The sequence below is a fragment of the Aplysia californica genome, unplaced genomic scaffold, assembly GCF_000002075.1.
Source record: "Aplysia californica isolate F4 #8 unplaced genomic scaffold, AplCal3.0 scaffold00556, whole genome shotgun sequence".
Lineage (NCBI taxonomy): Eukaryota > Metazoa > Mollusca > Gastropoda > Aplysiida > Aplysiidae > Aplysia > Aplysia californica.
In genome coordinates, this window is record NW_004797826.1 from 394787 (window position 1) to 407996 (window position 13210).

At 42.7% G+C, this 13210-nt stretch overlaps 1 protein-coding gene across 1 annotated transcript in view; it reads right to left on the reverse strand.

The window, feature by feature from the left end:
* Positions 1–13210, reverse strand: part of LOC101851291 (nephrin) — a gene marked incomplete in the record, with an annotated part of 41563 nt that overhangs the window by 15886 nt on the left and 12467 nt on the right. The window contains 8 exon segments of the mRNA XM_013087192.2: positions 3977–4081; positions 5499–5662; positions 6923–7084; positions 8188–8286; positions 9045–9233; positions 10404–10584; positions 10961–11079; positions 11961–12239. Of these exon segments, the coding sequence (XP_012942646.1) occupies positions 3977–4081; positions 5499–5662; positions 6923–7084; positions 8188–8286; positions 9045–9233; positions 10404–10584; positions 10961–11079; positions 11961–12239 (1298 nt within the window).

Here is a 13210-nt window from a genome sequence, read left to right on the forward strand (position 1 = left end):
TCTCTCTCTCTCTCTCTCTCTCAATCTATCTTCATATATCTATCTTTCTCTCTTTTCATCTACCTCCACCCCTTTCATTCCTTCCATCTTTCTCTTTTCCTCCCCTCTCCCCCCATTCTTTCTTTTCTTCTCCCAATTTTCCTCTCTTTCAGTCTCCAAAGCATTGATTACATTTGCTAAAAACAATTTAAAAAAACACAACTAAACAAATTCCTTTGTGAAATTGCATGTTATTGTGAAGCCATAATAATAGATCTTTTTGCAAGTGAAAAGCAAGACACCTATATTTTTGTAAAATGTGCAAGACATCTATGTACGTAAATTTCATTTGCCCAAAAGCAGAAATATCTTGAGTGTACAGCACATCACGCTATGGCGAGGGTCAGTGTTAGTCAAAAGCATACAAGAAATCCAGACGCCACTGGCTGACAGTCACAGGGAACAAACCCAAACCAAACACAAAAAGGCGAACAGCAACTACCATGATGTTAGGACATAAACCCAGATGGCAAAAGGCTTTACTGCAGCAGTCTATCATTATCATCACAGCACAAAGGGCTATTCAGAGAAATAGCAAAATAATCATAAAAGAAAATAACTGCCAGCTAAACACACGCACAAGTCAACACACGCACGTATGCACAAATACACACACACACACTCACACACATTCACGCCCACACACTCACACACATTCACACGCGCGCACACACACACACACACAACGTCACTCAAGAACCATCACCGTGCCATACTTTCTAACAACACTAAGTTACAAAAGCAAACAGTTCACCCTGCACCAAACCAAGGCTCAGTGAACAAACAAGACAGGAAGCAATTCTACACAAAAGAACCAGTCATCACCAAGTACTAGATCAGCGACAGACATCGGCAATCATGATTCGTAATTCATTCTTTTGGCCCCCTGGCTTTTCCTTGTTCCATTTTCTGAAAATCGCAGCTTGTACGTCTGCTTTCAGTAAGGGTGGTAATTTCTTTCTTTCTTTCTTTGTCACCGGATTTTCACCAAGATTATGTTTTCTGACGATCTGACTAAAACATTTCCTTTGACCATTTCAGTATCTCCAGTTAATCTGAAGCAGCTGTAGTTTGAACATAATTTTATCCCACTTACTTCTTTGATTTTTGGAATGCATAAATTTGCTATCTTTGTTTTGATTCTTCTTTATTTCAATACTTATTGTTGACGCTGATCACTTATATCCATGTTTCTTTTGCTTCAATACACTCTATTCTCTATTTCCCTATCTAAAGTGTTATACCAGAACCAGTACAGTAACAACAACAAAACTTCGATTATTCTAAAGCAAAAGTGGTCCACCACCTCTAGAGTCAGTCCATCACCTCTCTATTGTCAGGTCCTCACCTCTACAGTCCATCACCTCTCTTTTGTCAGATCATCACCTCTACAGTCCATCACCTCTCTTTTGTCAGATCATCACCTCTACAGTCCATCACCTCTCTTTTGTCAGATCATCACCTCTACAGTCCATCACCTCTCTTTTGTCAGATCATCACCTCTACAGCCCATCATTTATCTATGTCAAATCATCACCTCTATTGTCAGTTCATCACCCCTACAGCCCATCACCTATCTATTGTCAGATCATCACCTCTATTGTCAGATCATCACCCCTACAGCCCATCACCTATCTATTGTCAGATCATCACCTCTATTGTCAGATCATCACCTTTGCAGCCCATCACCTATCTATTGTCAGACCATCACCTCTACAGTTTATCACCTCTGAACAGACAGACAGGACAGACAAGACAGCAGAGAAGACAGACAATCAGAAGGTCCCAGCTCCCCACTCATATCCCAGGACTCCCACCCTGGATCAAGGGGGAACTGCACTGCAACCACACAGGAACATAGCATGATTAAAGAGTAAAAACAAAATACAGACGCTAAAACAGGATACTAGAAACAAAGAATTTCAATAAACAAATCAGAACTATCAAAAGAAAAGAAAAAAACTTGTCTGACATTATCTACGCAGTAAGCAATGTTCAAAATTCAAAATGGGCCTGCTAGGTCAAACAGACAGACAGACAGAAATAGACAGGCTGACTGGTAGACAAGTCACAATCAACTAAAACAAAAGAGATAGAGGCGAGATTGTGAGGGCGAGAGAGAGAGGGAGAAAGAGAGAGGGAGAAAAGGGGGCAATAGAGAGAGAAAGTTAGTTAAAGGACGGAAGAAAAGCTATAAAAGAGACATAAAAAAGATAACATATCAACAGCAAATCTCGCCATTAAGAAATCAAGCCTTAGAAAACTAGATCTAGTGTGTAAAACGCACACTGACACAGAAACACACACACAGCAGGGGAGACTACAACTTTTTTCTCTTTTTTTAAATAAGCAAAACAAAAGTAAACCGTTAAAAAAGAGCAGATCAAAAAGTGGGCAAGAACAGGGCAATAAAAAGGCCAACATATACATCAGCGATGTAGCGTGTTGTGTCGATCTGTTCTCGCAATGTTGAGGAGGAACAGGACGGTGGTCTGAGACACATCTTGTCCTCTTCGTTTCAGAAACCATTAGAATCAACCTATACATAAGAGGTATCTATTGCTAAGATAATGTAACACACAACAATGGCTTTTCAAATGTTGGTATTTTTAAGCCCCCACTGACACAATTTAGATCGTTTACGGTGCAGGCTTCAAGCCTGCCTATCAGGGCCAGCATGCACTGAGCAGGATACAATATCCCAGGAGAAAGACCCAGACACTTGATAAAAATTCTCCCCACTCAGGAATCGAACTCGGGACTTCCTGTGTGCAACAGCGAAAGAGCTAACCGCTACACCGCAGGTGCCAGTAATAATGGGTTTAGTTTGTCTTCGTAAATGACTAACGGCCCACTATACAAGTAATTCTGAAGGAGCACCTTATACTTTATTGTGAACTTTCCAAGGTAAATTTTTTTTCATTCCCCCCCCCCCTCCCCCCTTCTCATCCCCACCCTAATCCTCCACCCTCATGCCGCACTCCCTCCCCTCCCCCAACCCCCATTTCTCCCCTCCCCCAACCCCCATTTCCCCCCTCTTTCCCCCTCAACCCATGAGAAACAGCTTCTTCTACACTCCTCCAGACACGTTAAGATCTTTTTGACAAATCAAATCGCTTAAAGGTGTGGAGTAAAGAACACATCCAACCATAGACTTGCATCCTAGACCACGCCCTGTCATGGCCGCCACTCTTTGCTCCCTACAAAAACTTTGCTGCCAAACGTGCGTAACCATGGGCACCGAAACGAAAAGCCAAACATCAGTTTCACCATAATTAAGTGTGAGCTGCACCCCTTCCCCCCTTCCCATATTTAGCTCCAAATTCAGGCAAATAGTGTTTTCCATAGTGAATGGGGATTTCGTCAGAGTGCACACTCTAGGATATAAAATAAATAATACAAATCTGCGCACTGCACCAAAGTGTCCATGAAAGGAAAACAATTTAACCAAAGTGGAACAATTCCTCTCAAAGGACGCTAGCTATTTTTTTTTTTTAAAGGAACAATTCCGTTCAAAAGAAACAATTTAACCATTGTGGAACAATTCCGTTCAAGAGAAACAATTTAACCACTGTGGAACAATTCCGCTCAAGAGAAACAATTTAACCACTGTGGAACAATTCCGTTCAAGAGAAACAATTTAACCACTGTGGAACAATTCCGCTCAAAGGACACAATCTAATCAAAGAGGTACAATTTAACAAAAGGGAAATAATTTAATTTAAAAAAGGAACAATTTTTCTCAAGAGAAACAATTTAACAAACGGGAAACAGTTTAATCAAAGAGGAACAATTTCTCTTTAAAAAACACCAATTTAACCAACGAGAAACAATTTCTCTCAAGGGAAACAATTTAACCAAAGAGAAACAATTTCTGTCAAAGGAAACAATTTGACCAATATGGAACAATTTCTCTCAAGGAAGGGAAACAATTTACTGGTTCAGGCCGCCGGGGCCATCCCTCCACCCTGCGGTTCTGGTTCTCATGCAGATAGCTCAGGGTCTCTAGCTCAGAGATGACCGCTGCAAAGCCGGTCTTTCCCTGAACGGCCAGTGGCAGGGATGTAAGTGGACAGGGGTCAGGCTAGCTCGGTGAGAGAGAGGGTGAGAGGGAGAGAAGGAGAGAGGGAGAGAGGGAGAGAGGGAGAGAGAGGGAGAGAGAGAGAGAGAGAGAGAGAGAGAGAGAGAGAGAGAGAGAGAGAGAGAAAGAGGGAAAGGTATATTAGAGACAGAGACAGAGAGAGAGAGAGAGAGAGAGAGAGAGAGAGAGAGAGAGAGAGAAAGAGGGAAAGGTATATTAGAGACAGAGACAGAGAGAGAACTCATCTATTTAAAAACTAATTAACAAAAGTTTCTACTGTGAAGTGCATTGCAACAAAGATTGTTTACAAAATTCAAAGAGCTCCTACAGAGCAACCTTCCCTTGTACCCTTTGTACAAAAGATAAATACGTCGTCCCTTTCTAAATATATTATCCTACATTATTTTTTAAAATATATCATCGCTGGGGCCTTTAAGGCAACCTTATTTGCTTCTATTTTAATTTTAGTAAGAGTTTTACAGCCCTTGCAACACAAACAGGTCGTATAAGAGCCAAAAATTGGAGATGGTACTGATAGTAACAAAAAAGAAATGGTGTAGAGATATGGGCAATAAATTTTTTACAGGAAAGAAGAAGCAAACCACACCACAGCGCCCGCCAATTACCCACGTCTATTTGCTTACTCGAATGGAGATGTGACTGACAAAATCTTCTAGAACAATCTTTGGCGATGGTAAACTGGGGCTAGAAGCTACAAGGGCAGGGAAAAAAGCCATGTTAAAAAAGTTTGCAGAGATTTCAAAAGCACACAAAGGAGCATGAGAGGAAGCAGAAAAATCAAAATCTCTCAAAAGCCAGTCGACAACACTAAGGACTTAGGGGGTGCATCAAAAGAAAGAAAAATTGTTTTAAAAAGATGCAGGCAGCAGTTAAAAAGCTCAACAATGTTGGCACAAGAGCTGTCTTTGGTCAGTGCTGAATACTTTTAGTTTAATATGAGCAAATAAAAAGATAAAATGCAAAAACTGTAAGCTTCACACTGGGGGTTTTCGTAAAAGTCAAACACACACATGTGCACACTTATATCCTCTCTCTCTCTCTCAGTCTCTCTCTCTCTTTCACCCTCTCTCTCTCTCTCTTTCACCCTCTCTCTCTCTCTCTCTCTCTCTCTCTCTCTCTCTCCCACACATTAACACACAGTACCTCTATCTCTCTCCCTCTCTTTTACATACAATAACAGTAAATCTGTCCTCCCTCCCTCTCTCTTTCTCTCTCTTTTTCACACACACATATACACACATGCACACACACAAACACACATTATCTCCCCCTCTGCCTCTCACACACACCCACACACACACACCCACACAAAAAATGTAGCCCACCCCCTCCCTCCATCTACCCCCACCCAACCCACCTCGTAATCCCGTATGTAGTCGTCAGAGAAATCGTCCATGCTCTTGTCGTAAGTCCCATAACTGCGCGTGTCGTCAGAGGGTGCGGGGCACATGGAGTGGTCCCCCTTGCCAGTGCCGTACAGTTCAAACGTGTTGGTGTGGCTTGTTGTCTCGCTCGCGCCGGCTGGGACGACAGTGAGAGAAAAACATTATTAGTAACTGTTTTATGCCACTATCCACAGTTGGACACTACAAAGAGAAATAACCAGCTGTCATCGTCATCATCATAATGTGACATTATCTGCACAGTTTGTGCCAACAAAAGAAATAACTAGTGTGGCGTCGGTGGCCTAGTGGTTAGGCTCTCGGACTCGCAACCGTAAGGTCGCGGGTTCGAATCCCACCAGGGGCCCGACGTTGTGTCCTTGGGAAAGGCACTTTACACGAATTTTCCTCATTTCACCCAGGTGGGAATGGGTACCCGGCTATAGACAGCGAAAGATCTTGTCAGTTTGTTAGTGTTTGAGTGCTTAATCGGCTGCTTGCACTGTATGCTTCCCGGGAAGCTGAGAATGTTTCGGAGTGTTCTTTGGTCTGCTGGGGTAATAATATAGTGTAAAGCGCATAGAGCCTGCTGTTGAGCGGGGATATGCGCTATACAAATGCTATTTATTATTACTATTATTATTATTAGTTGTCATCACGATACTTTGGCTTTATCAAAACAGTTTGACACCAACAAGAAAAACTAGCAGTCAACAGGACATTATGGCGTTATCCACATAGTTTGACACCATGAAGAGAGATAACTTGCAGTAGTTTACTGTAATCATGATACTTTGACATTATCCACATTGTGTGACACCAACAAAAGAAATAACTAGCACTCATCATGATACTTTGTCATTATCAACACAGTTTGATGCCAACAAATGTAAAAAATCTTTGTTTTACGGCATTATTAACCAAGTTTGAGAAATAACAAGAAGTCACTTCTTGTGGGGGTTACCAGCAGTTTGACACCAACTTGAGATATAAGCGGTAGTTGTTTTACAGCTTTATCAACCCATTTTGATGCTAACATTGACTAGCAGTTTACATCAGTAGTCTGCTTAGTGCCAGATGTGACAACAAGAAATATGACATGATATTAGTGATTGTTAAATGGCGCATTGTGTGTGTGTGTGTGTGTGTGTGTGTGTGTGTGTGTGTGTGCGTGTGCGTGTGTGCGCGTGTGCGAGTGTGTACGTATGCCCGTCAGTTACTGTGCCTATGTGTGTCTGTGTCAGCACAAGTGTGCATGTGCGTATATGTGTGTGAGACTGAGAGCGCACAGGTGTTTGCGTAAAAGTGCACGCAAGTGTGTGCGTGTACGTGTGTGTATGTCAGTGTCTGTCCGTTAATGTGTATCAGCATGAGTGTGCAAGTGTGAGAGTGTTCATACCTTCTAGCCTCTTCTTGCGCCGCTGAATGAAGAAGAGAATGAGTCCAACGTTGAGGGCCAGGATGAACACGCCCACAATACACACCACCAGGATGATGATCACTGGGATCTCGTCTGCTCCCTCCAGCTCCTTGGTGGCGATGTCCGTCGGGGCCACCACGTCTGCCAAAGAGAAACAACACATTTGTTAACTCAATTACACATGGAAACAACAGATTCATTAACTCAACTACCACGGGGGGGGAAAAAATCACATTCGTTAACTCAATTACCCCAAAAAAACAACACATTTGTTAATTCAATTATCCAAAGTGGACGATGGGAGCCTCCAGTGAAACTAGCGCAGTCCCCGAGTGGATGGTACCAGCACCCAATGAGATCGCAGAGTACATGAAGTATTATTGCAAATGTGCTCTCTTCCTTTAGTAAGAGTTTTATGGCGCTTGCAACAGCATAAGACATGATAAGGTCATATGAGCGCACGAAACATGAGTTGGTTGCATTCATAACAGCTCACAGCACGGCCTGATTCTGGTCAATATTTCTACTTAAAATGCTAAAAATTTGTGGTCAAAAGTCTAGGTTTAAAATAACATTTAAGAATTTAAGCTCTCTTCAAATCAGAGTCGGTTTATTTGGACCAAAAAATAAAAATACCTCCGGTTCACTTAGTCACATTTTAGCCACTTTAAGAACACTTTTTATGTATGTTCCTTAACCTACTACACGAGATCTGGAGAAAAAAACGTAAAAACATGGGGAATAAATTCAGGGTTAAAGAATTAACTTTCTATACAAGAACATCTTCCTCACGATGACCTGGCCATTTAGGCATTCATCATCCATCATTTCTTTCTATCCAAGAGTGGAAATAGAGCTTTTAAATGTTCAAAATGTGGTAAACACATATCTGCCAGAATTGGTCTACTGGGCCATAGTCATCTTAACCCTTATTTCTTCTCTTTCACTTACGACACGCATTCTTCTTTGCAGACGCATCACAGGCAGAGGCAAACTAAAGGGCGTTATTATTACTATTTCCTTTTTCACTGTAATCCCAAAAAAATATTTCTTCTAATTTTTAGAAGAGAAATTCAAATGTGCTGTGTGTATCAAAAGGCAGGGAAATGAATTTAATTTTAGACAATAAAAAGAAAGAAAAAAAGGAATCTGCGCATAAAGCAGTGTATCATGATAGAATAGGTTCCACTGTGGTTGGTAAATAAATATAAAAAACTTTGGAAAATCTGTAAGGACAGTCTCACCCGACGTCTTGGCCTGGATGCCTTGAGCAATGTAGGAACTCTCTCCCCTGTCGTTGAAGGCCAGCACGGCAAACTCGTACAACGTTCCCAGATCCAGACCTGAAAGTGGAGCACAGGTATTGAGTGACAACGACTGTGTAAAACTGGGCAGCGAGAGAGGCAAGAAAATCAACACAGTCAAATCCTGACGCAGACATTTTGGCCCAACAGACCACAAGTCCTCTGTTTGTAGAACATTTTCCTCAAAACGAAGAGTTCTTGAAGGTCACAAATGAAGTCATACATAGGATTAAAACAACTAACCATATTCTTAGGCAGATCTGCACACCACTAAAGGAGAGGGAAAGGCCCTGTCTGGTAAGATGTGACATTTCTGATTATTACAAATTGCTTGCTTTTATTTCTTTACTTGTCTAGCTTTATCACAGAAGCCACCTGTGGTGGTTAGCAAGGTCTTCTCTTCCTCTTGTGACATTAAAAGTCATCATCTTTTTACGATGGACAAAATATTAAGATTATTATTATTGAGTAACATTGTGTGCTTGTGTAGAAAATAGATTCTATACACGGGCATCTCCTTAAAAACTTTCTTCCTACACATTCCCCCACCTCTCTCTCTCCCTCTCCCTCTCGGTCTCCCTGTCCCTGACCCCCCCCCCCTCTCTCTCTCTCTCTCTCTCTCTCTCTCTCTCTCTCTCTCTCTCTCTCTCTCTCTCCCTCTCTTCCCCCTTCCCACCCTCCCTCTCTCTCTCTCTCTCTCTCTCTCTCTCTTTCCCTCTCTCTCTTCCCCCTTCCCACCCTCCCTCTCTCTCTCCCCCTCTCCCTCTCTCCCTCCGTCCCACCCTCCCACCACCTACCTTTTATCTTGTAGATATTTGCTCCATAGGGCCGGACATCCACATAGACGTATCCCCTCTTGTCCGTGGGTTTGTAGCGTACACGGAAGGACTGGGGCAGCCCGCCGTCGAAACCCGCCTTCCAGCGGAGAGTGATGCTGTTGGATGTGGCGTTGACAAACGTGATGTTGGACGGGGGGTACGGTTTGCCTGAGGACAGGTTTAGTTTTAGTAAGTTACGGTTTTATGGAGCTCGCAACTGCATAAGGTCATATGAGCGCCAACGGGTGGATGTCAACAGAGAAGTCCAAACAGGGAATCAGGCTTACTCTGCTCTCCTCTCTAGCTCCAATAGCACAAAGTCTGCTTCGACTATCAAGGCACCCTGGAAATAACGGGTCACAAGAGAGTGAAAAACATACAAAAGAAATAGAAGGAAAATGACGATAGTAAGGATGAGGAAATAAAAAGCAGAAGTTCCCCAAATGTTGTTCCGGCACAGTATAAGCATGACATTGATAAATCAGCCCTTTACAATTCTACTGTGCATAAGAACATGTTAATGTCCCTCCTTTGGAAACGGCCTAAAGATATCTTCAGTCAGTAGCACCACCTGGAGAGGGGGGGGGGTGTTTGCCTGAGGACAGGCACATGTACAAGATTGTGAGGAAAAAATTCCAACTAATTAGAACACCCCCCTCCAAAAAAAAATCCACCCTTCGACACAATTCACATCATGAGGGAGCCAGGCTGGATCAACCCCGCCTGGTAGGAGCAACTTGAGTGGAATGGGATAACCCATACCAGCAGACATGGCGAGATACTCAATAAATAACATTCCTACACCGGAATCAAACTCTCATCTTCTGCAAGCGAAAGTGAAAAGCCAAACCATTAAACCACATAGATTAATAAAGACAAGGCAAAATTTGGAACTCACTGCAAAATGGAAGAAAAGGCAATTCAAATTTTTATCTCCCAAAAGTTGTTTGTGTATGGCTTACATCCCAATGGCAAAACTTAACACTTACGGTACCACAGGCTCACATTTAAAAAAAACCCTCAAGTACCGCATCAGTTTAGATCGCTGAAGCCCTCATAGAATTTTTTTAATTAAAAAAACTTGGCAACATAAGAAACACGTTTTAATAAATTCATTGAGGTTCATCAACCATTCACCAATCATATAGAGTTCCTTTGGTATTTACTCCAGTGCAGCGTGTCCATTCTGTTTAATTATGTTCAGTGCGTCTGGTTGCATCGGCAACTAAAGTCGCCAGCGGTAATGAGCGCACACTACGACCTGGCGACTAAAGTTGCTGACGGTACTGTAAGTGTTAAACAATTCAGAAGCAATCAGCCTCAAGTCCCTGAACTTACTCGTTCCGCTGAGCGTGATGCTATGAGAGTCGCTTCCCTTGCTGTTGGCGGCTGTGCAGACGTAAGCCCCATAGTCCTCGCGCGTTAAGTTCTTCACCTTGAGGGTGCTCTCAAACCTGATGGAGCCAGAGGAGCGCGAGTTGATCCGGTACTTGCTTCCAGACCGCACCGCACGGTTATTCTGTGGGAGCACATTGAACCATGGTAACTGACAGTCCAGTGAGGGGGGGGGGGGGGGATATGTAAAAGGATTACTATCTCGCATCCTTCTTTGTCTGTTTGTTTGTCTCTCTCTCTCTTTCTGCCACACACGCAGATGCACACGCACACACACACACCCACAAACACACATACACACACATACTGACCCTGGTCAAACAAATGGAGACTGATAGCGCCCTCTCAGCCTTACATCTCAGAGTGACCGTCAAGTCCACCCCCCCACACACACACACACATACGCACGCAGATACACACAAACATGCACACACACATAGACACACACACACACATGCACACACACACACACACACACACATACACACACACACACTGACCCTGGTCCAGGAGATGGAGACTGATGGCGCCCCCTCAGCATTACACTTCAGAGTGACCGTCGTGCCCTTCTCCCCGGCTGAACGGCTCGTCTCCGGAGACTTGTCAATCACCGGCTTGACTGGAACGATAAAACACACAGGAAATCAATATTTTCTACAACCATAATCATCATCATCGTTATTTTCTTTTCCCTCTTTGTTTTGTTAGTTTATTTTAGTTTTAGTAGAGGTTTTACAGAGCTCGTAACTGCACACGGTCATATGAGCGCCAACAGGTGGATGTCAACAGAGAAGTCCAAACGGGGAATCAGGCTTACTCTGCTCACCTCTCTAGCCTCAACAGAGCAAAGTCTGCTTCGACTATCAAGGCACCCCGGAAATAGCGGGTCACAAGAGAGTGACAAACAAAAAGTACTGCTTGTGGTTACTGTAACGAAATAACAAAGAGTAATGTTTGTTAGTCTAGCAAGCACATAGGGCACACACACGTAGCCAAACACTCACATAGCAAACAGATTTTCAGTTACCAATTTTTTATAATACATATATATTCTTTGTAATTAAAACACTTACATTACAAGGAGATTCCCACACCATGCCGACTTAGCTTGCTGCACGCTAGACTGTGGTTAATTTTTTTACCCCTTGTGAACTTGAGACACAAATTTTAATGTTGTTACTGCACATATTACCGACTTTCAGACTAAATTGTAATGTTACTTTTAAGGAAGATTCAGTTGGTCAGATGTAGTAGATTACCTGATGTCTGATCAGTAAGCTATGGAACAGAAAAGTAAACAGACACAGTGGGTGGTTGGCGGGTGCTCTGGTGTGGTCGACTCTTTCTTTCTTATCAAACATCTATCATCCTAATCACTCCTCCTTTTTTGTGTTTGTGACTCTCTTGTAACACCTCTAATCTTCGGCACTTATATGACTTTATTGTGCAGCAAGTGACCGTAAAACTCTTACTTAAGCAAACAGACACAATCTTTCTTACATTTGACAATGAGCCGGGCATTGCTGGTGGCAGGGGAGCCTATCCTGTTGTCTGCCACGCATTTGAACGTCCCGGCATCCTCTTTGGTCAGGTCAGGCACGGACAGGTAGGTGGTCTCCCCTTCCACCTTGGTCTGGGTACGGCTCATGTCGAAGTCCGACCGTGTCCAGGTGACAATGTTAGGCACCATGGGATTGGCGTCCACCTTGCAGGCAAACATGGCGGTGTCTCCCTCGTTGAGCGACAGTCGGTTTGTGATGTCCACCACACGCGCTGGGTCTGGGGAAAAGGGGGAGAGGAAACACAAGACTGTCACACCACGTCTGGAGAAGATGGTCATGCATCTATAAAAAGATCTGTTTCATTTTGTCTCGTATTCCGATTTGGTGCAAAATATTGGTAAATGACACAGAAAATGTGTCAGTATTGTTGTGATTTTTATGCTTCTGGAAAAAAAACCCCCCAGGAAACAGAAAACTGTTTGAAAATAAATGATAACAAAGCTGGTAACTTTTCAAAAACAGAAAATACAACACGACCACACGGCGGGTCAAGAGGGTGGACATTGACTTAGTAAACCCCCACTTAACGCTTCATACATTTTTTCTGCACTCAATAAATTCATGCTCAATAGCGATCTATGGTAAGAGACACAACAGCAGTAGACTTATAGGTTTCATTCTCAATGTTATTCCGAAATCTGGTTCTGAAAGTTCATACCTTTTCTTTAGTATTGGCAAGTCCACGAGGAGATATATATTAGAATACAGAGAATACAATATTTTCTGACACAAAGATGGACTTTGTACTCAGACCCTCAAAATTTTTTTTTGCACTTTGTATGCTAGTTGGCAGCTATGTGATGATGATGAAGATGATGTTGAAAATTATGCTGATAATGATGACAAAAATGACAATGACCATAACTGTTTAGAATGATGTGCAGGATTAATCTTGACGTTAGTTTATTTCTTTGTTTGGTGCCTAAACTACAAATACATCTATTAATCCTGCTAATGCTAAAATGGTCACTGGTAGACTTGCTGTATTTGCACAAACAAAAAAAACACACTTTTCTCTATCCAGGAGTCTTCGTCTTACAACATTTACGCTCGGGACCCAAAAAATATTGTGGCCTTTCTTGTAGGCAATCCTACACAGATTTGATTATGCTTTGGTATAGGTATAACGCACTTCTAGGCACAGATAGGCCAATCTGAGGAGGGGCCTCACACTCCTGGATAATGAGA